At 41.8% G+C, this 26,983-nt stretch overlaps 1 protein-coding gene across 1 annotated transcript in view; it reads left to right on the plus strand.

Moving 5' to 3' along the window:
- Positions 1-25,834, plus strand: part of Cdc37 (cell division cycle protein 37) — an 87,002-nt gene extending 61,168 nt beyond the window's left edge. Inside the window, exons 6-7 of the mRNA XM_068378529.1 lie at positions 16,442-16,631; positions 24,596-25,834. Of these exons, the coding sequence (XP_068234630.1) occupies positions 16,442-16,631; positions 24,596-24,739 (334 nt within the window). The 3' untranslated portion in view covers positions 24,740-25,834. The remainder of the gene's footprint in view (positions 1-16,441; positions 16,632-24,595) is intronic.
- The last annotated feature ends 1,149 nt before the right edge of the window (positions 25,835-26,983 follow it).

Here is a 26,983-nt window from a genome sequence, read left to right on the forward strand (position 1 = left end):
ATCTCTCCAAGATCGCCCCTACCAACGTAAGACGAGAGAGCCCATTTTTACCTCGTCGTCCGAAGGTGTTTCTCGTAAGAAACCTTGGACCAAGGTCTCCAGACCTTTAAAGCGTCAGTCGGTCCCTTCAGGACAAGTCCAACGTCCCGGATGTAGCCACTGGGACAGTTCGGACCCGTTGCCGTCATCTGATGACTGCTCGCCGCCTAAGAGAGGCAAAGTTGTGCCGTCTCAGTCGCTCACCCCGTCTGTTACCGCACCTGCTTCCGTAGACCCTAAATGGGTGTTACTGCAAGACATGCAGTCCAAGCTTGCGTCCTTGATGGGGGACTACAATGCGGAGAAGGTTGCCGCTGTACCTACTGGCCAGCAACCATCCAAGCGGTCTGTTGTGCGTCCTGTTGACGTTGAGGTAGCTTTCTCGCGTCAACCAGTTGGGGTTGTACCTCCACCGATGCGACCCAGTGTGGATTTCCAGCCGCACGTTGACGTTAGGCAACGCACGGATGTGGTTGGTGACGTTCAGGACGTTCATCAACCATCAGAGGTGACTTGTTTTGACGCGGTGCGTCAACCTCCGCAACCCGGTATGGTGTTGACTGCACAACCCAGACGGTCTAAACAGTCTCGGGGGGACGCTGTGCGTCCTCACGCACCTGTGGTTGTTGACAGTTTCCAGACTGTTCAACAGTTCCATGACGCTGCGTCCGGCTCCGTCACGTATGCACCAGTGCGACCGGACTCGGCGAGTCAAACGTTGCCCACACCTTTGCCGTTTTCTCATCAGTTATCGGATGAGGAACTGTCAGATGAGGACGTTGCTGAACCACATCCTGAGGATCAACCTTCAGAACTTGATGAGCCTAAAGCAGTTCAACCATCCTTGGACTTTAGAAAAGTCATGGCTGTGTTTAAGGAGTTGTTCCCTGACCACTTTGTTTCTGTGGCTCCTCGCTCGCCGCCGTCGGAGTTTGTCTTAGGCGTTCCTGCTACCGTGCCTGCCTTTACTAAACTCGTTCTCTCTCGCTCATCCAAGAGAGCTTTGCGGCTGTTGGGCGATTGGTTAGAGACCAAGAAGAGTTTAGGGAAGACAGCATTTGCCTTCCCCCCATCTAAACTCTCGTCTAGATTGAGCGTCTGGTATGCCACGGGAGAAGTTCTCGGCTTGGGAGTTCCTGCCTCTGCCCAGGGCGACTTCTCAAGTCTTGTAGACTCTCCCCGCCGCCTTGCCATGAGACGCTCGAAGATTTGTTGGTCACCATCGGACCTGGACCACCTTCTTAAAGGTATAATTAGGGCGTTCGAAGTCTTTAACTTCCTAGACTGGTGTTTAGGAGCCCTGAGTAGGAAAATCTCTTCTGCTGATAAGGATGTTTCCTTACTCATTATGTCCTGCATGGACAAGGCCGTCCGTGATGGGTCCAACGAACTTGCCGCTTCATTCACGTCCGGAGTCCTGAAGAAACGAGAGTCTCTATGTTCTTTCCTGTCTGCTGGAGTGACGCCATGCCAAAGATCTGAGCTACTCTTTGCGCCCTTGTCCAAGTGCCTGTTTCCTGAAGTCTTGGTTAAGGAAATTGCCTTGTCTTTAGTGCAGAAGGACACCCACGATCTAGTTGCGTCCTCGGCTCGCAAAGCTCCCCCTTTGCCTACATTGTCTGCTAGACCTAGGATAGACACTCCAGCGTCTCAGTTTATCCCGCCCTTTCGTGGCAGAGCCTCCAGCAGGGGAGGTGCTCGTGCCGAAGGGAAGCGAGGGAAGAGGAAAGGATCCAAGTCCTCTAAGGGCAGAGTCTGACTGCCCGCAACTTCAGACAGCAGTAGGAGCCAGACTCAAGAACTTCTGGCAAGCCTGGGAGAAGAGAGGCGCAGATCAACAATCTGTGAGGTTGCTCAGAGAGGGGTACAAAATCCCTTTTGTACGCAAACCCCCTCTAGCGACGTCCCCCATCGATCTCTCTCCCAGGTACAGAGAGGAAGAAAAGAGACAAGCCCTGAAACTGGAAGTGTCTCTTTTGCTAGAGAAGGGAGCGGTTGTCAAAGTCTCGGACCTTCAATCACCGGGGTTTTACAACCGTCTCTTCCTAGTATCAAAGAAGACAGGAGGTTGGAGACCGGTGCTAGACGTCAGTGCTCTGAATGTCTTTGTCACAAAGACGAAGTTTACCATGGAGACCACAAAGTCAGTCTTAGCAGCGGTCAGAAAGGAAGACTGGATGGTCTCTCTAGACCTAAGGGACGCCTACTTCCACATCCCCATTCACTCAGACTCCCAACCCTTTCTGAGATTCGTCTTCCAAGATGTGGTGTACCAGTTTCGGGCCCTGTGCTTTGGCCTAAGCACAGCTCCTCTCGTGTTTACGAGGCTTATGAGGAATGTGGCGAAATTCCTCCACTTATCGGACATCCGAGCCTCCCTTTATTTGGACGACTGGCTTCTCAGAGCCTCTTCCAGTCGTCGCTGTCTGAAGGATCTCAATTGGACTCTAGATCTGACCAAGGAATTGGGACTCCTAGTCAATTTGGAAAAGTCGCAGCTGGTCCCATCCCAAACTATTCTGTATTTAGGGATGGAGATTCACAGTCAAGCTTTTCGGGCTTTTCCGTCGGCCCCCAGAATAGATCAAGCCCTGCTCTCCATCCAGAAGATGCTGAAGAAAGAACGCTGCTCAGTCAGGCTGTGGATGAGTCTGGTAGGGACGCTGTCATCCCTGGAGCAATTTGTCTCACTAGGAAGGCTACACCTCCGTCCTCTTCAATTCCATCTGGCTTTTCACTGGAAAAAGGACAAGACGCTAGAGGCGGTCTCGATCCCGATTTCCGAAAAGATAAAGTCTTGTCTGACTTGGTGGAAGGACAATATCAGCCTACGAGAGGGTCTTCCCCTGGCTGTTCAGATACCCAACCACGTTCTCTTCTCGGACGCGTCGGACTTGGGCTGGGGCGCGACGGTGGACGGTCGGGAATGCTCAGGTCTGTGGAACTCGAGTCAGAGGAGCATGCATATCAACAGCAAGGAGCTTTTGGCGGTTCATCTGGCCTTGATAAGCTTCGAGTATCTCCTTCGAGGCAAAGTGGTGGAAGTAAACTCGGACAACACCACGGCCTTGGCGTACATTTCCAAACAGGGAGGTACCCACTCACTGACGTTGTACGAGATCGCAAGGGACCTGCTCATCTGGTCAAAAGATCGAGGCATCTCCCTAGTAACGAGGTTCATCCAGGGCGACTTAAACGTCCTAGCAGATTGTCTCAGTCGGAAAGGTCAAGTAATTCCAACCGAATGGACCCTCCACAAGGATGTGTGCAAGAGACTTTGGGCGACTTGGGGTCAACCCACCATAGATCTCTTTGCAACCTCGCTGACCAAGAGGCTTCCAATCTATTGCTCTCCAGTCCCGGACCCAGCAGCAATACATATAGATGCCTTCCTCCTAGATTGGTCACATCTGGATCTTTACGCATTCCCACCATTCAAGATTGTCAACAAGGTACTGCAGAAATTCGCCTCTCACGAAGGGACAAGGTTGACGTTAGTTGCTCCCCTCTGGCCCGCGAGAGAATGGTTCACCGAGGTACTTCGATGGTTAGTAGACGTTCCCAGAAGGCTTCCTCTAAGAGTAGACCTTCTACGTCAGCCACACGTAAAGAAGGTACACCAAAGCCTCCACGTTCTTCGTCTGACTGCCATCAGACTATCGAAAGACTCTCGAGAGCTAGAGGCTTTTCGAAGGAGGCAGCCAGTGCGATTGCTAGAGCAAGGAGAGCGTCTACCATTAGAGTCTACCAATCGAAGTGGGAAGTCTTCCGAGACTGGTGCAAGTCAGTTTCCGTATCCTCGACCAGTACCTCTGTAGCCCAAATAGCTGATTTTCTCTTATACCTGAGAAAAGGACGATCCCTTTCAGCTCCCACTATCAAGGGCTACAGAAGCATGTTGGCCTCGGTCTTCCGGCATAGAGGCTTAGATCTTTCCAACAATAAAGATCTGCAAGACCTCCTTAAGTCTTTCGAGACCACTAAGGAGCGTCGTTTGGCTACTCCTGGGTGGAATTTAGACGTGGTCCTAAGATTCCTCATGTCAGACAGGTTTGAGCCTTTACAGTCAGCCTCCCTGAAAGATCTCACTCTTAAGACTCTTTTCCTGGTATGCTTGGCCTCGGCTAAAAGAGTCAGTGAGCTTCATGCCTTCAGCAAGAACATCGGATTTTCGTCAGAAAAAGCTACTTGTTCTCTGCAACTTGGTTTTCTAGCCAAAAATGAGCTACCTTCTCGTCCTTGGCCTAAATCTTTCGATATTCCCAGCTTATCGGAGATCGTAGGCAATGAACTAGAAAGTCTTATGCCCTGTTAGAGCTCTTAAGTTCTACTTAGCTCGTACTAAACCTTTACGAGGCCAATCTGAAGCTTTATGGTGTTCGGTTAAGAAACCATCCTTGCCCATGTCAAAGAATGCTTTGTCATACTTTATCAGATTGTTAATACGAGAAGCTCATTCACACTTGAGTGAGGAAGACCGATCTTTGCTTAAGGTTAAGACGCACGAGGTTAGAGCTGTAGCAACTTCCGTGGCCTTTAAGCAAAATAGATCTCTGCAAAGTATCATGGACGCAACCTATTGGAGAAGCAAGTCAGTGTTCGCGTCATTTTACTTGAAAGATGTCCAGTCTCTTTAAGAGAACTGCTACACACTGGGACCATTCGTAGCAGCGAGTGCAGTAGTGGGTGAGGGTTCTACCACTACAATTCCCTAATTCCATATCCTTTTAATCTGTCTCTTGAAATGTTTTTAATGTTGTTTTTATGGGTTGTCCGGAAGGCTAAGAAGCCTTTCGCATCCTGGTTGATTTGGCGGGTGGTCAAAGTCATTTCTTGAGAGCGCCCAGATTAGGGGTTTGATGAGGTCCTGTTGTATGGGTTGCAGCCCTTGATACTTCAGCTCCTGGGGGTCTGTCAGCATCCTAAGAGGATCGCTGGGCTCCGTAAGGAAGACGTACTTACAAGGCAGAGTAATCGTCTAAGTCGACTTCCTTACCAGGTACCTATTTATTTTGGTTTTGTTTTATTGATAACTGTCAAAATGAAATAAAAACTCTTAGCTTATACGATGTAAACATAATTAACTGGTCTCTACCCACCTCCTTGGGTGTGAATCAGCTATTATATATTCACCGGCTAAGTTAAATATTTAAAAATGATATTTTAATTATAAAATAAATTTTTGAATATACTTACCCGGTGAATATATAAATTAAATGACCCTCCCTTCCTCCCCAATAGAGACGCAGTGGGATGAGAAGAAATTGAGTCTTTGTTTACATCGAGAGTGGTATCTGGCCGACAGTTGGCGCTGGTGGGCACACCCGCAACCTGTATAGCGATCGCTGGCGAGTTTTTACTGTATGTGTCTGTCGAGCAACAGAGTTGCAGCTATTATATATTCACCGGGTAAGTATATTCAAAAATTTATTTTATAATTAAAATATCATTTTACGCTAGTTAAAATCTTTTTTTTTTTTAGGCAGGTTTGTGCTTATGTAAATAACTGCAATATACATGTCTCATACATGATTAGAAAGCCCATTCTTTGTATATTTTAAGTTATATAAAACTATATAAAAGTATTAATGCTTCTTTACATAAAATTTTATCGTGAAAACAGTTACAGCAAAATTGCAAAACTTACTCCATTTTCTAATGGTCAATCATTCAATATTTTTTTATTCATTAATTATTTGGAAATTTAATCAGATTTACAATGATGTCTTTAATATTCCCTTATCTTTATTTGTTACGTCGTAGCAATGAAAACCGGCAACATAAGTAGGTCGGAAAATCTTGAATTTTTCATCAGAAAAGTAAAGCTTTTTTATTCATTTACACCTCACTTACTAATACATATATTGGAAAGAGGTTGCATCCACATAAAAGATCTGAATAATTACACAATTTGAATATTGTAAAAAATTGTCAAACATAATTATTATATTTTTCGTGAATTTCTATAAAAAATATATAATTTTTTTTTGGTTTCATGTTCAACATACATTTTTTATTAATTTTTATCCTTCCAATTATGATATTTTTTTACATTAGTACAAATTTTAATCTTTTGCCAATATAATGTAACAAACCAGAAGCCTCAATCTGTTATAGTCTGGACGAACCGATTTAAAAAAAAAGAACATTTTTGTTTTCGAAAGTCATTTTTCAGCCAAGGGCATATGCGCTGTACTTCAACCCAACTTTTGTAAGGGCATAAATGCCAAATGGTTAATGTATTTTATCCTGTAAGTAATGTAATTTAGGCTAAATCTGTATAATCTACCCTAATGTTAACATATCAGTTATGGATTGATTGATTAATTTGAGGTTTTCTGACATCCTGACATCTAAGGTCATTGATGCCTATCAGTTATGGTTCCATGGGGGATTGACAGAAAATATTCGAATGCTATAAAAAAAAACACCAATTGAATAATTTCTTTTGTGCACTGCACCAAAACAACTGGTCTACCCTACACTTTGAGGAAGTTTAGATGGTAATTCGGCCATTTTTGAGCTGAAAACCTGTTGAATAATCATGGAGAGGATATGCTGGAATAACTGCTGAGATGATATTGGATGAAAATAGAGTGACCCCCAGAGTACTTACAAGATTATTCGGTAGAATATGGCTTGAAGAGGCAAAACCTGATGAATGGGAGCTAGGAGTGTTGGTGAAAATGTCAAATAAAGGAGACCTGACTGATTGGAATAATTTCAAAGGCATCACACTTCAGTTGTCATGAAACTATATAGTAAGGTCATTCTAAAGAGACTAGAGAGAAAGATTGATGAAAAGCTGAGAGATGAACAAGCAGGATTTAGGAAAAGTAGATGTTGTACTGATATAATTTTCATTTTAAGACATGGTATAGCAGTGTGTAGAATATAGAAATCCCAATTTTCAATATTAAACTTACCCGATAATCATGTAGCTGTCAACTCCGTTGCCCGACAGAATTCTATGGAGGGATACGCCAGCTATCACAATACTAGAAGGGGGTGTACTTACCAGCGCCACCTGTGGCCAGGTACTATAGTACTTCTTGTTGACACCTCCTCAATTTTTCCTCTGTCGTGCTTCCGGCAAGACGTTCTGGGATACGCTTATGTTCTTGGAGTATTTTCACGGCTTTGGTGAAGTATTTCTCTTTGATTTCGGCTGTCGCTTTACTGGAAACCTTCTTATATTAGCTTAGATAGCTTTTATATAGTCCTGATTAACGGTTAACGATCTTTTGCTTGATTTTGAAACCCCACTTGGCTAACTCTTTGGATTCAAGATGTCTGACATTTCACAAGCCCCCACCCATAGACGATGTAGGTCTTGTAATAGGCGTATTCCGAAGGCCTCGGTAGATCCTCACACCGCTTGTTCTGACTGTAGGGAAATGCCCTGTCAGTTAGAAAATCGATGTGAGGAATGCGCCGGACTTTCGGAACTTGATTTTGTCCGTCTTTTGAAGTATTCAACCAAGTTAGAGAGAGGCAGAGTTAGGAGGAGTTCTTCTCACTCTTCACTTTTTTCCTCACCTCATGATCCCCTACCTTTTCCTACCCCTGTAGTGGCTACCCCCGAACCTACTATTTGCCCTCAGCCTGATATGTCTGTTGTTTTGCGTGCTATTCAGGCCTTAGGCGATAAAGTAGAGTCAGTGGTTAGCGATCATAAGTCTCTTATGGCCGAAGTCAAGGAACTTAAGGTCAAGAGTGCAGTGGGTGGTATTAGTGCCAGTGCTGTGACGAGTGCTAGTGTCAGTGCAGTGCCAAGTGCTAGTGTCAGTGTCAGTGTGGTGCGTGAGGATACTTCTGTGCGTGCCAGTCGTCCTCCCAGTCCGGGACCTCTTGCAAGCTCCCAAGCCCAGGGGAGAAGCAATGTCGAAGGGCAAAAGGGTTCGGCAGGCCTTGATCGGCGCACAGAAGTATCCTCGGTGGTTGCGGGCGTGTCTTCCAGAGACCGTCACTCCCACATGCAGACGATTGAGCCCGTCTTTTACTCGTCCGCTGATCAATTGTCAGGGAAGAAACGCTGGACTCAGGTCTCTAGACCACTCAAACGCAGAGTCCAGTCCGCGAGTGCTCAACCGGGCTGCAGTCATTGGCTCAGCTCCGACTCGCCACAGTCATCAGTCGACTGCACTCCGCCCAAGAGGAGTAAGGTTCTGCCGCAACAGATCTCTGCTGTTCAGGCTTTGCCTCAGCAGACCGTAGTGTCTGCCGACCCCAAGTTGACTCTTCTGCAGTCCATGCAGTCACAACTTTCGGTCTTGATGCGTGAGTGTCGGGCTGAGAAGGTTGCGCCTCCGCCTCCGCCTGCACTCGCTCCGCCTGCGCTCGCTCCGCCTGCGCTCGCTCCGCCTGACCGCGGTACCGCCTGCCAGGCGTACGATGTTGAGCCACGTTCTGAGTTTACTGTTCCCAGTGGTGTTCAGCCTCCGCCTTCCTTAAGGCAACCTCAGCAATGGGATCAGGAGGCTTATACCTCTCTTCCTCCGCTTCCACTTGCTGCTCCACCAGTGATGCAACACTCGGTTGAGGTACAACAACCTCTCCCAACCATGACTCAGTCTCCTCAGCTCTCGCTGCAGCGAGCTCAACCCTCCTCTAGGCAAGCACCACAACACCTTAGCCTTGCGCCTCAGGAGCCTCAACTGGCGAGACATTTACTTCGTTCTGCGCAGCCTCTACCTCATCGCTCTCCGCTCACACCGCAGGAACAGGAACTTGCTACTCCGCTTCCGCCAACCTCTCAGCAAGCGCAACCCTTGAGTTCAGCCACTCATGCCAGGAGTCAGCCTCCTCCACCCATGCGCCTACCCTCTGCTTCTTCTTTTGTTCAGCCTTTGCAGTCTGAGCCTCAGGTGTTCCCTCAACAGAGTCTTGAAGAGGAAACCACTAATATTGATGTTCCAGCTCGTACTGACTCTGCTGTTCAGCATACCTTTCCGATCTCTTCGCTACACTCTGGTGATGAGGCGTCTGATGATGAGGCGGCACACCTGGATCCCTCATCAGACGTGGATGAATCCAAGTCTTCTCCGCCTTCTATTGACTTTCGTAAGGTCTTGGCTCTGTTTAGGGAGGTATACCCAGACCACTTTGTCTCTGCTATTCCCCGCTCTCCACCATCTGAGTTTTCGCTGGGCATGCAGCCAGCTAAGTCTACCTATACTAAGCTAGTCCTAGCAAGGTCCTCTAAGAGAGCGTTAAGGATCTTAGGGGAGTGGTTGCAGACTAAGCAGCACCTTGGCAAGACTTTGTTCATGTTTCCTCCGACTAAGCTCACTTCTAAAGCGGGCGTTTGGTATGCCACAGGAGAGGAACCAGGCTTGGGAGTACCTGCCTCTGCCCAGGCTGACTTCTCAAGTCTGGTAGACTCGCCTCGTAGAACTGCAATGAGGCGCTCTAAGGTTTGCTGGACCTTCTCAGACCTTGATCACTTCCTGAAGGGTGTTTTTAGAGCATTTGAGATGTTCAACTTCCTAGACTGGTGCCTGGGGGCCCTCAGCAAGAAGACCTCCCCTGCGGACAAGGATTCTGCCATGCTATTAATGTCCTGCATGGATAAGGCCATTAGAGATGGATCTGGCGAGCTTGCGTCGATGTTTGTATCAGGGGTTCTTAAGAAAAGGGAACAGCTTTGTACCTTCCTTTCCTCCAGCATTACACCTTGTCAAAGGTCTCAACTCCTTTTCGCTCCGCTCTCGAAGTTCCTCTTCCCCGAAGAGCTGGTTAAGGACTTGTCTGCTGCCCTGATACAAAAGGACACACATGATCTTGTAGCCTCATCGGCTCGTAAGACTAAGGTTGCTACCTCAGTCCCTAGGACTTATCGCACCCCAGTGGCTGATACTCCTGCTACGAGGTTCATACCGCCCTTTCGTGGTAGAGCCCCCAGCCGAGGAAGCTCCCGTCCAGACTCTTCCAGGAGCAAGTCTAGGAAAGGTTCCAAGGCCTCTAAAGGAAAAAACTGACTCTCCGCATCTCCAGACAGCAGTAGGAGCCAGACTCAAGAGCTTCTGGCAAGCCTGGGAAAAGAGAGGTGCAGACGCACAGTCTGTCAGTTGGCTGAGGGAGGGTTACAGGATTCCATTCTGCCTCAAACCCCCTCTGACCACATCTCCCATCAACCTCTCTCCCAACTACAAAGAAGAGGACAAGAGGCTAGCGTTGCACCAGGAGGTGTCGCTGCTTGTGCAGAAGAAGGCAGTGGTTATAGTCCGGGACCATCAATCCCCGGGCTTCTACAACCGTCTCTTTCAGGTGGCCAAGAAGACAGGAGGTTGGAGACCGGTGCTGGACGTCAGCGCGCTCAATGCGTATGTCACCAAGCAGACGTTCATGATGGAGACGACGAAGTCGGTCCTAGCAGCGGTCAGGCAGGAGGACTGGATGGTCTCGTTGGACTTGAAAGATGCCTACTTTCACGTTCCTATTCATCCAGACTCCCAACCTTTCCTGAGATTCGTTTTTGGAAAGGTTGTCTACCAATTCCAAGCCCTGTGTTTTGGCCTAAGCACAGCTCCTATGGTGTTCACGCATCTGATGAGGAATATAGCAAAATTCCTCCACTTATCGGACATCAGAGCCTCCCTCTACTTAGACGACTGGCTGTTGAGAGCCTCCACGAGTCGTCGCTGTCTGGAGAGTCTCAACTGGACTTTGGACTTAATCAGAGAACTGGGTCTGTTAGTCAACATAGAAAAGTCTCAGCTCATTCCCTCCCAATCCATTGTGTACCTGGGAATGGAGATTCGGAGTCAGGATTTTCGGGCTTTTCCATCGGCCCCAAGGATAAGCCAAGCCCTAGATTGCATCATGAGCATGCTGAAGAGGAGCAGTTGCTCGGTGAGACAGTGGATGAGTCTCACAGGGACCCTTTCATCACTGGCCCTGTTCGTCGAGCTAGGGAGACTCCACCTCCGCCCTCTTCAATTCCATCTTGCAGCTCATTGGGACAAGGGTTTGACTCTCGAAGCAGTCTCTATCCCAGTCACCAAAGAGATGAAGACCACTCTCTTGTGGTGGAAGACCAATCTCCTTCTCAGGGAGGGCCTATCGTTGGCTATTCAGACCCCCAATCTTCATCTCTTCTCAGATGCATCGGACTCGGGCTGGGGTGCGACCTTGAACGGACGGGAATGCTCGGGAACGTGGAACGAGGAACAGGGAACGCTCCACATCAACTGCAAGGAGCTACTAGCAGTTCATTTAGCCCTGCTGAACTTCAAGTCCCTCCTGCTAGGCAAAGTGGTGGAGGTGAACTCAGACAACACCACAGCCTTGGCTTACATCTCCAAGCAAGGAGGGACCCATTCGAGGAGCCTATACGAGATCGCAAGGGACCTCCTCATTTGGTCAAGAAGTCAAAACCTCACTTTGGTCACGAGGTTCATTCAGGGCAACATGAACGTCTCAGCAGATCGCCTAAGCAGAAGGAATCAGGTCATTCCCACGGAATGGACCCTCCACAAGAGTGTGTGCAACAGACTTTGGACCTTGTGGGGTCAACCTACCATAGATCTGTTTGCCACCTCCATGACCAAGAGACTTCCGCTGTACTGTTCCCCAGTTCCAGACCCTGCAGCAGTTCATGTGGATGCTTTTCTGCTGAACTGGTCCCATCTCGACCTTTACGCATTCCCACCGTTCAAGATAATCAACAAAGTCCTGCAGAAATTCATCTCGCACGAAGGGACACGGCTGACGCTGGTTGCTCCCCTTTGGCCTGCAAGAGAATGGTTCACAGAGGTACTTCAATGGCTAGTCGACATCCCCAGGACTCTACCTCTAAGAGTGGACCTTCTACGTCAACCTCACGTAGACAGGTTGCATCCAAACCTCCACGCTCTTCGGCTGACTGCCTTCAGACTGTCGAAAGATTCGCTAGAGCTAGAGGCTTTTCGAAGGAGGCAGCCAGTGCGATTGCCAGAGCTAGAAGGGTTTCCACTCGTAGAGTCTACCAATCTAAGTGGGAAGTCTTCCGGAGCTGGTGTAGAGCCAATTCAGTATCCTCTACCAATACCTCTGTGACCCAAATAGCTGACTTCCTATTACATCTTAGGAATGAGAGATCCCTTTCAGCCCCTACGATTAAAGGGTACAGGAGTATGTTGGCTTCAGTTCTCCGCCACAGAGGTTTGGACCTTTCTTCCAACAAGGACCTTCAAGACATCCTTAAGTCTTTTGAGACTTCTAAAGAGGGTCGTCTATCCACTCCAGGCTGGAACCTAGACGTAGTCTTAAGGTTCCTTATGTCACCTAGGTTCGAACCTCTCCAGTCAGCTTCCTTCAAGGACCTTACCCTCAAGACTCTTTTCCTCGTCTGCCTTGCAACAGCTAAGAGAGTCAGTGAGGTTCATGCCTTCAGCAAGAACATTGGTTTCACGACCGAATCTGCAACATGTTCTTTTCAGCTCGGATTCCTAGCAAAGAACGAACTTCCTTCACGTCCTTGGCCTAGATCGTTTGAAATACCTAGCCTCTCCAACATGGTAGGTAACGAACTAGAGAGAGTTCTTTGCCCTGTCAGAGCTCTCAAGTATTATCTTAATAGGTCTAAACCTATTCGAGGACAGTCAGAAGCCTTATGGTGTGCCATCAAGAAACCTTCGAGGCCCATGTCCAAGAATGGGGTTTCGTATTATATAAGGCTTCTGATTAGAGAAGCCCATTCTCACTTAAAGGAGGAAGACCTTGCATTGCTGAAGGTAAGGACCCACGAAGTAAGAGCCGTAGCTACTTCGATGGCCTTTAATAAAAACCGTTCTCTGCAGAGCATAATGGATGCAACCTATTGGAGGAGCAAGTCAGTGTTTGCATCATTTTATCTTAAAGATGTCCAGTCTCTTTACGAGAACTGCTACACCCTGGGACCATTCGTAGCAGCGAGTGCAGTAGTAGGTGAGGGCTCAGCCACTACATTCCCTTAATCCCATAACCTTTTTTAACCTTTCTCTTGAATGCTTTTATTGTTGTTTTTATGGTTGTTACGGTAGGCTAAGAAGCCTTCCGCATCCTTTTGATTTGGCGGGTGGTCAATTCATTCTTGAGAAGCGCCTGGGTTAGAGGTTGTGTAGAGGTCCTTTAGTAGGGGTTGCAGCCCTATATACTTTAGCACCTTTGAGTTGATTCAGCCTCCAAGAGGAACGCTGCGCTCAGTAAGGAAGACGAACTTAAAAAAGAGGCAGAGTAACGGTTCAATTCGACTTCCTTACCAGGTACTTATTATTTCATTGTTATTTGAGATAACTGTTATATGAAATATGGGATACTTAGCTATCCTTTAATCTTGTACACTGGTTTTCACCCACCCCCCTGGGTGTGAATCAGCTACATGATTATCGGGTAAGTTTAATATTGAAAAATGTTATTTTTATTAGTAAAATAAATTTTTGAATATACTTACCCGATAATCATGATTTAATTGACCCTCCCTTCCTCCCCATAGAGAACCAGTGGACCGAGGAAAAATTGAGGAGGTGTCAACAAGAAGTACTATAGTACCTGGCCACAGGTGGCGCTGGTAAGTACACCCCCTTCTAGTATTGTGATAGCTGGCGTATCCCTCCATAGAATTCTGTCGGGCAACAGAGTTGACAGCTACATGATTATCGGGTAAGTATATTCAAAAATTTATTTTACTAATAAAAATAACATTTTTGATGGCATTTATGGACTATGAAAAAGCCTTTGATAGTGTGTACCAGCGAATTTTGTGGAGACTCCTACGTTATTATGGAGTTCCTCTTAAATGTGTAAATTTGATTGTCTATTCATGAGCATAGCAAGTGCAAAGTTAATGTTAGGAGAGTCCTATCAAATGAATTCCCAGTGAACAGTGAAGTACTCCAAGGGAATGTGTTGTCACCTATATTGTTTATCATGGATTTTGTAATGCATAGAACTGTTGGGGATGGTGGAGAAGGATTGGACTTGATTGGTAACAGCAAATTAGCCGATCTACAGTATGCTGATGACGCTCTTCTTATTAGCAAAATGCCACAGGATTGCAAAGCTTGTTTACCAAAATGCATGAAATATCATATGAGGTTGGGCTCAAGATAAATAGAAGAAAGACAGAGATGATGAGAACGGAATGGGCAATGGAAGATGAAATATCATTGGGAGAAATGATTAATGAGTTTGAATTATTTAAATATTTAGGAACTATGATCTCTAATACAGGATCTTTAGAATTTGAGTTAAATGAAAGATTGAAAAAGCAAGTCAGACAATGGGTAGGTTAAGTAAAATTTAGAAATGAAATCGCCTTACTTACATATAAAAAGCAGGCTATATATCAGCTTAGTGAGATCGGTGTTACTGTATAGACATGAGTCATGGTATGGCAATGAAACTATATCCAACAGATTATGTAGATTTGAGAACAAAGCGCTCAGATGAATAAACTATAAGAGAGGTTACTCGAGTGCCATATATGGAGATCATGGTGAGGGGTAGATAGAGATGGTTTGGGCATGCTAAGAGATTAGTTCAACTTTAAATTGGGCTCCACAAGGCACCAGAGTAGGAAGTCCCAGGCCTACATGGCTGGGGACTATGAAGCGTGAAGTAGGAGATGATGAATGGATAAGTATTAATTTGAAAACTCTAGATAGAGACGGCTGGCGAAAGCTAACAGAGGCCCTTTGCGTCAATAGATGTAGATGATGAATGCTAACTATTAACATGGGAAATGTTGGGAGTTGTTTATAAGCAAGCTAATTTATTGCTTTGGTATACAGTATTACATCATATGCAGATGATAACTTAAAAACCCTGATCAAAATTAGAATTACTCAGCTGCCTTTGATAGCCATAGCTGATTTAAGCTATGCATTTAATTGGAATTTTATTACTTTGAATGATACCATACAAGGGAGCAGAGACTTCACTGTTAATGAAGTTAGAATAGCGCTTGTCAGAAACTGTCGCCGAAAAAGTGCACTAATGAAAAAGAACATTTTTAACAATCGTTGAAGGTATAAAAGGTTCTGGATTAGGGATATTTTATTATGCAATGAATAGTTAATCAAATTTGTCATTGCCAATATTGAAGCAAAAAAATTGGAGTGATAAATTGCATCTCAAGTTAGAATTTTGGAGTAAGAAAATACAAATGGTAACTAATTTTGAGTAAAACTTCATTACTGTACTACAGTGTTTGGTTTATGCACTAGTTATAGTTGTCCATGTTTAGAGAGTTGGTAATATCATGATTGGTTGGATACAGATAACAGCATCCTCTGCATAAGCAAGAAGCTTGTTTTAAGGGGCAAACCACTTTATACTATGTGAAAATTTCTGGGAATTGGATTGTATTGATAGATGGTTTGCAAAATATACTTTTTTTTCAGTATTCAGGAATATTGTAATTTCAAAGTAGCTTTCATGCAGCATGAGGCACTTTTGAACATAGTTGCGATTCATTAAGGCTGATAAACATCACATGAAGCTTTACCTTTTGTAGTTTATTTTATCTCCTCTCTGTCTCATTGTTTAGTACTGTATAACCAATATTGTTTTCATTACACAAAATATAGGAATCTGGGTTAAATGTTAAAATAGTAATCACAGCCTATGATAGTATAAAAAAAAATAAAAAAAATTTGCAAAGCTGGTAAAGCTGATAAAAAAAGGAATGGAGAAGTATTGAATTGAAAGCTCAAGATAGAGACGACTGGCGAAATCTAAATGAGGCCCTTTCCGTCAATAGCTGTAGGAAGAGATAATAATGATGATGATGAAAAAATTGGCCAAAGATGTAAATTCTATGGCCAGAGGAAAACAACCATTCCAGTTAATGACTATGTATCATTTATAAAATCCATCATACTGAGGATGGGTATATTTCAGTGATTCTGTCCCATGTTCAAATTTATCTTGCTCATGAGACCCACATGCCCATCCTTGTAGGAAGGGAATGCAGGTCAACCCTAACATTTAAAAACATTTGATAACTGTAATTTATTAAATATAATTCAGATTTTAATGTTAAAAACAAACCAATTGTTGTAGCCCCATTAAAAGTAGGTATTTTATCTATTTTTGTGGGTAAACAGTCTGAAGGTGATGATATAGGCTGAATTTGAAGTAGAGTGTACTATTCATATTCAGTATATAAATCCATGAAATGAAGGACTACAGCTTATAATGTTACCTGGGTACTACACTGTCGATATTACCAAGGGTTCTTGGTTAAATATCATGAAGCAGTGGTTTGGATCATGGAGACAAAGTATGAAAATGGAATTTATCATGTTGATAATTCTTAAATGTTTGGTATTTCTTAAAAGAAATTACCATGTGCTATTAAATACTCTTTTAATTTGAGGTAATTTTGATTCTAAGGTTTTTACATTTTTGCATATTTTTTTTTTTTTTCATAAAATAGAATTCAGCAAGCTGAGGCAGAATACAAGAAAGCATTCACAGATGAATTAGAAGCTTTTAAAGACAGAGTAAGAAAACGAGCAGAACAGAAACTTCAGGATTTGATGAAGGAGGCTGAAGAAGAGGAACGCCAAGCCCGCCTTGGACCAGGTGGACTTGATCCCCTTGAAGTTTTAGAGACACTTCCAGAGGTTAGTTATTTCAATCACTTAGGGCAATTTATCGCAAAGCTATAACATTCTGGTTAGAGCACCAAAATGAATTTCATATATCTTATTTTCATCTTTCTTATTTTTAGCTCACGATTTTGCCAAAAAGTTGATCTTTGATCCATTGTGTAATTACTGTACCTTGAATCTGGTATTGTGTTGATTGGGTTGTGTAGTATGGTGTCCTGGCCTAGTCTGTTTACAGTTACTTCTTGGCTCGGTAATTTGTATTTTTAACTGGTCTACAAGAATTTAGCCATATTTTTGGAGCCATCATACAGAAGGAAGCAATTATGTATTAATTATAAAAAAAACAATTAAAATCAGTTAGAATAATAAAGATTTAGAAATGATGTATAGGGATGATAAAAATCTATTAATGATTGTGGTGTTGTTTTACCAGAGTTAAATATTCAAATTTTCCATGACTACAAAAATAAATGTACAGTAGATGTGATCAAGTTAGTTAACCAAAGATGCATTTTTAACCATTATTTTCCAGACTTGTTGATTTTATACAGTATATATATCTTTATGCATGCCACAATGCTCATATAATACATTCACCAGTCATGCTTGTTAGATTAAAGATTGTATAGTTTTGCTATTCATGCATCCTCTGGATTCTTAAGTTATGTTGCGACTAGTTACTCGTCGTAGAGGAAAATGTTTAAGAGGAAGTGGGATTAGAGCACTAAGATGAGAACACTCATTGATTTAGAGTTTATGAAAAACTTGAATTCTTACAGAATATCTTGTATCGCTAATGTATATGTCATCATCATCATCATCGTTATCAGCCTTAACTAGTCCACTGCAGGACAAAGGCCATAGATATGTTCTTCCACTCACGTTTTGCATATAGTCTTTCTATGCCTGTCTGTATCTTCAAATTTTCTTAGTTAATCAATCCATTGTCTTCTCTTCCTTCTCCTGCTCCTTTTGCAATCTCTAGGAACCCATTTTGTTGTTTTAGATGACCTATTGTCTGTTATTTTCCATTTCTTTTTTATACTTTAGTTTAGTTTCATATTCAAGTTGCTCTTTTTCTGCTTCAGTCTTATTCCTACCATTATTCTTCCCATAACTCTTTTGAGTTATGGTAGTAGGTTGGCCAGGGCACCAACCACCTGTTGAGATATTACAGCTAGAGAGTTGTGGGATCCTTTGGCTGGCCAGACAGTTCTACATTGGGTCCTTCTCTGGTTATGGTTCATTTTCCCTTTATCTGTGCACACACACACACACACACACACACACACACACACTAGTCTGACCTATTCTTAACATATTCTCCTCTGTCCTTGTACACCTGACAACACTGAGTTTTAAATATTTAACTTAGCCGGTGAATATATAATAGCTGCTGCTCCAGCGGCTCGACAGAAAACACACACAAAAACTCGCGAGCGATCGCTATGAAGGTTGCGGGTGTGCCCACCAGCGCCAACTATCGGCCAGATACCGAATATACATGTAAACAGACCCAATTTTTTCTCTGTCGGCCTTAACGACAAGACGTATCAATACTCGCTGTATAACCTGAAGTACTTCCTTTTGGTTTGAGCTTTCGCAGTGCAGGTGTTTTATCTTCAACTTAAATCTTGAACTCGTTTTTGGATAGATTTAATTTTTGATGACTTTGGATTGTTTTTTGGACTTTCTTTGTCTTTTAAATGGCCGACCCTTCCCTTAGTACGGAAGTGTGTTTTAGGCTTTTAGCAATTATCTTATCACGTTATAAATTAATTATAGATTTTCCTCTATATATTTTATATCTCAACCGCCTTTATTAGGCCTCTTCGATTAGCTTTCCATTTATAATAAACATCAAGATAAATTTTAATGATTTGTTTATATGCGACCTTTCCTGAGAGTAGGCGGTCCTAACTTGGAAACCGAAGTTAAACAACGTTGAGCCCTTTCAATCGTAAATAACTTTTACAGAGCAAATTATTTAAAACTTATTAAATTAATATTTTTTAGTAGATATTTTATGAAAGATTTTCTTTGAATAGTCTTCGTACTGTTTCAAAGATGAACTAACGTTTAGTTTATTTATGCTACGCAGTTTGCGCTCTATCGTTACGATAGAGAGAGAGAGTATCACGGTTTCACTTTGCAGAAAGAGTAAATCGATTCTGACGTTTTTGTTCATTCTTCTTTCAAAGCTTAAATGTTTTAAATTTTATTTTAAAGGAACTTTTTAATTGAAAAACCTTTCAGTTTTTTCCTTTGGTCAAATAACCTGTTTATTGACGAAACGTAAGTGGGCTCTTCTCTTCGGTGCGAAATCAAGAGAGAGAGAGAGAGAGAGATAGAGACGGAGAGAGAGAGAGGAGAGAGAACGTTCCGATCTTTATTCTCGTCCCAAGCGAGTAACGTTGTTCTCGAGTTACTCTCGTCCCTAGTCTCTGTACGGGGAGAAACGATAAAACGTTTTTAGTTTTTATTCTCGTCCCAAGGCACTGTACGGTGATAGATTGAAAACGTAGTTTTGAATGAACTAGTGTTTAGTCTCTTTCCCAGCCACTGATCTTTTTATCTTAAAATATGTTTACTGTTTTTTGCTTGTATTAATGTGCTTACATTATACGACTGATTTCGCAATTATAACCTTTTGATGAGGGTAGAATTGCGTGCTTCAGGTAGAAATCAGTTTTATTCATACCTAATGTGAATTGTTAGAAAATTCGATTTCAGTGAAATAAGTGCAAAACAGAAAATTGTAGTGATAAAGTGATAATTGCGCAAAGTGTTATCAGTGTTGCGACCGAGGGTTCGTCTGTTCGTGCCTGTCGTTCGCCTAGTCCGAGACCTCTTGCAAGCTCCCAAGCCCAGGGGAGAAGTAATGTCGTACGACTTATGGGTTCGAGAGGCCTTGATCAGCGAACAGACGTTCCCTCTATGGTATCAGGCGTATCTCACCAAGATCGCCCCTACCATAAGGCGAGAGAGACGATTTTCTCCTCGTCATCCGAAGGCTTTTCGCATAAGAAACCGTGGAAGGTGATACCCACGGAATGGACCCTCCACAAGGACGTGGGCAAGAGTCTTTGGGCTACTTGGGGTCAACCCACCATAGACCTCTTTGCCTCCTCGTTGACCAAAAGGTTACCAATCTATTGCTCTCCAGTCCTAGATACAGAAGCAATCCACATAGACGCGTTTCTACTGGATTGGTCTCTTCTGGACTTTATCTTGGCATTCCCACCATTCAAGATAGTCAACAAGGTACTGCAGAAGTTCGCCTCTCACGAAGGGACAAGGTTGACGTTGGTTGCTACCCTCTGGCCCGCGAGAGAGTGGTTCACCGAGGTACTTCAATGGCTGGTAGACTTTCCAAGAAGTCTTCCTCTAAGGGTAGATCTGTTACGTCAGCCCCACGTAAAGAATGTCCATCAAAGCCTCCCCGCTCTTCGTCTGACTTCCTTCAGACTATCGAAAGACACTCAAGAGCTCGAGGCTTTTCGAAGGAGGCAGCCAGTGCGATTGCAAGAGCGAGGAGAGCTTCTACCATTAGAGTATACCAGTCGAAGTGGGAAGTCTTTCGAGACTGGTGCAAGTCAGCATCTGTGTCCTCGTCCAGTACCTCTGTAGCCCAAATCGCAGATTTTCTTTTACATCTGAGAAAGGTTCGCTCCCTTTCAGCTCCCACGATTAAGGGCTACAGGAGCATGTTGGCTTCGGTCTTTCGACATAGAGGCTTAGATCTTTCCAACAATAAAGATCTCCAAGATCTCCTTAAGTCTTTCGAGACCTCTAAGGAACGTCGTTTGGCAACTCCTGGATGGAACTTAGACGTGGTCATAAGGTTCCTCATGTCAGACAGGTTTGAGCCATTACATTCAGCCTCCCTGAAGGATCTCACCCTCAAGACACTTTTCCTAGTGTGCTTGGCTTCGACTAAAAGGGTCAGTGAACTTCATGCCTTCAGTAAGAACATCGGTTTTTTCTACAGAAAAAGCCACTTGTTCACTTCAACTTGGTTTTCTGGCCAAAAAATGAACTGCCTTCTCGTCCTTGGCCTAAATCTTTTGATATTCCTTGCTTATCAGAGATCGTAGGCAACGAACTGGAAAGAGTATTATGTCCTGTTAGAGCTCTTAAGTTCTATTTAGCTCGTACTAAGTCATTACGAAGTAAATCTGAGGCATTATGGTGCTCAGTTAAGAAACCATCATTGCCTATGTCAAAGAATGCTTTGTCATATTTTATCAGATTTTTTAATACGAGAAGCTCATTCTCACTTGAATGAGAAAGACCGATGTTTGCTTAAGGTTAAGACGCACGAAGTTAGAGCTATAGCAACCTCCGTGGCCTTCAAGCAAAATAAATCTCTGCAAAGTATTATGGACGCGACTTTTTGGAGAAGCAAGTCAGTGTTCGCGTCATTTTACTTAAAAGATGTCCAGACTCTTTACGAGGACTGCTACACACTGGGTCCATTCGTTGCAGCGAGTGCAGTAGTGGGTGAGGGTTCTACCACTACATTACCCTAATTCCAATATCCTTTTTAATCTGTCTCTTGAAATGTTTTTTAATATTGTTTTATGGGTTGTACGGAAGGCTAAGAAGCCTTTCGCATCCTGGTTGATTTGGCGGGTGGTCAAAGTCATTTCTTGAGAGCGCCCAGATTAGGGGTTTGATGAGGTCCTGTTGTATGGGTTGCAGCCCTTAATACTTCAGCTCCTGGGAGTCTTTCAGCATCCTAAGAGGATCGCTGGGCTTCGTGAGGAAGACAGACTAATAAGGCAGAGTAATCGTCTAAGTCAACTTCCTTACCAGGTACCTTTATATATTTGGGTTTTGTTATGATATAACTGTCAAAAACTCTAAGCATATACGCTGTAAACTTAATTAACTCTGGTCTCTACCCACCACCATGGGTGTGAATCAGCTATTATATATTCACCGGCTAAGTTAAATATTTAAAAATGATATTTTAATTATAAAATAAATTTTTGAATATACTTACCCGGTGAATATATAAATTAAAGGCCCCCCCTTCCTCCCCGATAGAGACCCAGCGGGATGAGAAAAATTGGGTCTGTTTACATGTATATTTGGTATCTGGCCGATAGTTGGCGCTGGTGGGCACACCCGCAACCTTCATAGCGATCGCTCGCAAGTTTTTGTGTGTGTTTTCTGTCGAGCTGCTGGAGCAGCAGCTATTATATATTCACCGGGTAAGTATATTCAAAAATTTATTTTATAATTAAAATATCATATTACTAAGAAATTCTTCTTCACCCTAGTGTTAACTACTGCACTGTAATTGTTCAGTGGCCACTTTCCTCTTGGTAAGGGTAGAAGGGACTCTTTAGCTATAGTAAGCAGCTCTTCTAGGAAAAGGACACTCCAAAATCAAACCATCGTTCTCTAGTCTTGTGTAGTGCCATAGCCTCTGTACCATGGTCTTCCACTGTCTTGGTAGAGTTCTCTTGCTTGAGGGTACATTCGGGCACACAATTCTATCCTCTTTCTCTTCCTCTTGTTTTGTTTAAGTTTTTATAGTTTATATAGGAGATATTTATTTTAATGTTATTGTTCTTAAAATATTTTCTTTCCTAGTTTCCTTTCCTCACTGGCTATTTTCCTTGTTGGAGCCCTTGGGCTTATAGAATTCTGCTTTTCCAATTAGGGTTGTAGTTGAGCAGTTAATAATAATAATAATAATAATAATGATAACTACCTTATGTTCTAAGGCTCCAAGTTTATAATGCATAAGTTATTACTGGTAGGACCATCTGATGAAATACTTTTCTTTTTAGAGAAAGCAGAATTTTACTTTTCATAATGCTATATTGTTTACCAAAATGCAATAACTAACATTATCAAATCATGGGATGATGTTACTGAAATTTGCATGAAAAATGTATGGAAACATTTATGGCCTTAGTTTGATTTAGTTGGATTTGAGAATGATGAATTGTTTGAATAAGTACGAGGTAAAATTGTTAAATTCGTCAAAGAATTGGATTTAGAAGTGAATTAAGAGAATGTCGAGTCTCATAATGAAGAGCTGAGTAATGCTGATCTTTTTGCCTTCGAGTCTGCATTAGAAGAAGACAAGCTTGAAAGTGCAGAACCAGAACTGGAGCCAAGAAGATTCATTGTAAAGGAAATGGCTAAAGCATTATAAAAGCTCAATTCAATTTAAACTGATTTGAGAAAATGGATTTTTTTAAAAGAGTTCACAGATTCGTGGAAGGTAATACTGCCATTTATAAAAGAAAAATTATGAATGGAAAAAGCTACCGTATATATTCGTGTAACAGCAAATCTCGCGTATTATGCGACCCTCAAATTTTCACCCATACAATATGATTTTATCTTATATCTCTTGTATCATGCTAGTTATTTTTTGAGAAACCAGATTACAATAGACTAAAATTTTTACTTCATTTCTTTATCCCATCTTTTATTTAATTGGGTTAGAAAATTAAAAGATAGGGTTAAAAGTATCGTTAGTAATGTTATAATCATTGCGTAATAGCTTACAACCACAATAACAACAGAACAAAAAAAACTTGTTTTGTTATGAACACTCAAATCAGATAGCAGCTGATTTGCTTGCATATTGATATCGAATGATAGCAAACAAAGTACAGTAGCATAAGACTGACATTTTTACATTATAGTATACTGTACCCTCATTCACTAAGGAGAAAAGATCAAGAAAATATACTGTCAAATATAAACTAACAAGCTGTAAATGAAGGTGAGAAAACAAACAATATTCATAGCTGCTATTCTGTTTTGTATCTTGGAAAGTTGTGTCCGAAACTGGAGGAAACAAAAGGGACATTTAGTGGGAAACTTGGAATTTGCAAATTGCGTAATTGAATGTAAAAGCCAGATTTGGAAGATAAAGTTACAAAGTGTCTGAAAACAGAGAATAGAGTTTTGTTATAACACCATATAAATAATTTCTTATAATTCGCTATGGATTTATTTATAAATACGATACTACAATGTGAATATTTACATGCATTATTATTGGATACAGTTAAGAATAACACCAATTTAATCAAAATCCAGTTTATTTCCAATATAGGTGTATTTTTTTTTACCACAGTAAATGGATATACAGTTTGAACGACGACGTATCCCAGTTCAAGAGTGCATATGTTAATTTTATATCCTGTGTAATGATGTGACCCTCCTTGAATTTAGCTTCAAAATTAGTCTTCAAAACTTGCATGTTACGCGAGTACATACGGTAGCAAGAAAAAACTTTGTATATATTTTTCAAGAATGCACCGAGGTAAAGACCACCCAGACCCACTACTTTTCACTACAACAGCTCATAGCCACATAAAGCTATTGGACATGGTCCCAACAGCCAAGGACCCTGTATATAATTTACATTAAGGCGCATCAAAATAAATGACATTGAGTAATTTTTATCCCACAACCATGATTCAGGGTCAGCCATGTATTAGGACATAGGCAAGGTGCTATTTCTTTATGTCCATTTTGAAGGTGGCATGGTTTTAGTTATACACCCTTCTAGTTGATTGTGTTGTTGAAAGATAAGATTGGTATTGTAACTACTGTTCCTTGTTTAATAGTTGAAAGTTGTTATTCCTTTCTTCATGATATGATTCAAAAGCAAGGTTCATGATTATATGATGACTAAAATCTATAATTAGTCTCGTCTTCAAATCATAAAACTTTTCATTCCAATTTTCTCTGTTGTTATGGTTCTTTGAGTAATTGTATTTAACCTACTTCAGATTCTAAGCATAATTGAAGTCGAGCTGACAGCTCTTAGGTTAAATACTGTAGCTTATAATTCAAAGGTAAGCATAAAAATAATAAAATTTAGTTAATAAATGTTTTGGAACTTCATCTTACTAAAAGTTGCAAATGTGCCATGATCATGTATAAGGCTATTGCAGCATTTTTTATATTTAAGCATGTGAATTTTTTACTTTCAGGAACTTAAAGCATGTTTTGAAAGTCAAAACATAGACTTACTAAAGACAACAATAGCAAAGATGAGTCCTGAGGATGCAGCCTATCATATGAAACGTTGTGTTGATTCTGGATTATGGGTTCCTGAAGCAAAGAATGCAGAGTAGCTGCTTGATATTTTAATTTCTCATCTTTGACCATCTATAATTAACCAAAAGCCTGGTAGTATGTACTATAAGCCTAGTCAAGCATAATGGATCTACAGCTTGTTGTCATTGTGTTCGCTATTCTCAAAAACTGCACCCGTTTTTTCGACCAAGCCGTAGTTTTTAATAATTTTAATGTTTAATATCCATGTGCAATAAATATTGGACAATTATTTTAGCAGGTTTTTGACCAAATAAACTTTTTTACTCGATAAGATTTAGTTCAGAAATTAAGGACACTTTCTGGTATCTTAAGAAATTCCTTTTTTTGTAACTATGCATTGTAGCATTCTGCAAGGTCTTATGATTAATAATTTTCTTCTTTGTTGACATCTTGTTTTGAGTATTTTGAGACGGAAGTTATAGCAAGGCTTAGGATGGTCAAGACATTTTATCTCAAAAATTTTCCAAGTTTTCTTTTCGTATAGTACCTTTTAATATTCATTCCATGTCTCATGTTTCCCTATGGTTTATAATTTTTCATAACTTAGTTTAAAACATTTTGTTACATTTGCTGAATGTCATAAATTGATCAGTTTCTGTTCTTGTGATAAACAGCCTTTTATATGGTAATTGATTGCATTTTTGGTTTCATCATGTTATTATTGTACCATGGAGTGTACACTAAATATTTTCTCAATTTTCATCTTATGAATTTTAGAAATTTATATCTAATAGTAAAATATTTAGTTTTTCCTATCTAAATTTCTCGCATATTTTTTTTCTGAATTGAACAGCCACAGAATTTGTTTTGCATATCTTGAGGTTTGGAGCTTTAGATTATTGAATAGCTACTAATCTTTTGGGCTTTGGTTAATTTTGAGTCAAATAACACTACCATTACTATAAATTACTCTTTCTTGAGTAGTTCTTCACAATGTGGTGTACTATATGTTCACTTGCCTTACCTTACCAGTTTTTGTCATTGTGTGTGGAGAGACCTATTATAGCTGTTGAATATTTGTACATATATAGTGTATAAGTGAACTTATAAATTTTTGTTTATTTCTTATATGTAATTGTGCAACCTTTTATGAAATATACTTTTATTGTGCAGTTTTGATTTAATTATATACACAGTATGTATATATGTACGTATACTTTTTTTTTACTAATCACATTTTGAGATCTAAGTAATCTTTATTTTATTTTTCTCTCTGCTAAGCACTCAAATATTTTGTCTTGTTTTCATAGCTTGGACTTCCTGTGATGAGTAAATATATGTACATTCTTTAGCATTCTTAGGAATTTTCCAATACAGTATCCTTTTCATAAGCTCTGATGTATATAATTGCCCTTTGTTCTGACATTAAATACAAACCCTTTCACTCTTTATTAGGCAAAGCTGGAAGACTAGCCATAAGACATTTAGTTGTGTAACTATCCCACCGCTAGGAAGCGTTGGGTAAGGGGTTTAGTACCAGCTACCATACTCTCACAAACTAGTGTTGTTTCATCACATTTTCTTTGGACTTGGCTGAGAGTGGACATTCATTTCTCTCTATCCCACAATGAATGCCATATTGACCAATCTTATTTTGTTTCCTCTTTCCAGGTTTGAGTGTTACTTACACAGAGTATTGGTTTATATCATAAGCTTTAATTTTATTAACTTATTTTTTTATCCTTTTAATCCCTTATTTTGTTAATCCCTTCTTATTTTGCATTTAGATGATATTGTATGAAAGTTGTGCGATTAATTTTATTAGTTAAAATGATACCAAATGTTGTGAGTACGAGTATGGTTGATTGATTTGCATTACACAGCGCTGAATGGCCTTTGATACCCTGGTGCTTGGATTAAGGCCTAAATTTTATATTTAATTCAATTCTTCTGGTTATTATGCCAACTTGTCCAGGACCTGAAGGGAGCAAATGTGGCACCTTCATGTCCTCGGTGTAGACCGACCCCATTCGTTGCGTCAGGCCTGCACAGGACGACCTAATACTCAGGATGACACCTGTGAGGAGTGTTGGGAGTGTTCTTCCTCCCAGTGGGAGAGATTTGGACGGTGGCATAAGAAGTTGAAGAGGGACTTCTCCTTCGGGGGTCATCCTTGAAGTCTAAGATACCTGATACTTTTTCAACCCCTTAATCTCCTCTCGAAGCTCCTCCCAGCTCGGTCCCCCCCGAGGGGATCGATTGAAGAGTGTTGACCCTTTGACCGCAGGACAATCCTTAGGTTTGAAGGACGTTGCTGCTAT

Source organism: Palaemon carinicauda, chromosome 8 (assembly GCF_036898095.1).
Source record: "Palaemon carinicauda isolate YSFRI2023 chromosome 8, ASM3689809v2, whole genome shotgun sequence".
Lineage (NCBI taxonomy): Eukaryota > Metazoa > Arthropoda > Malacostraca > Decapoda > Palaemonidae > Palaemon > Palaemon carinicauda.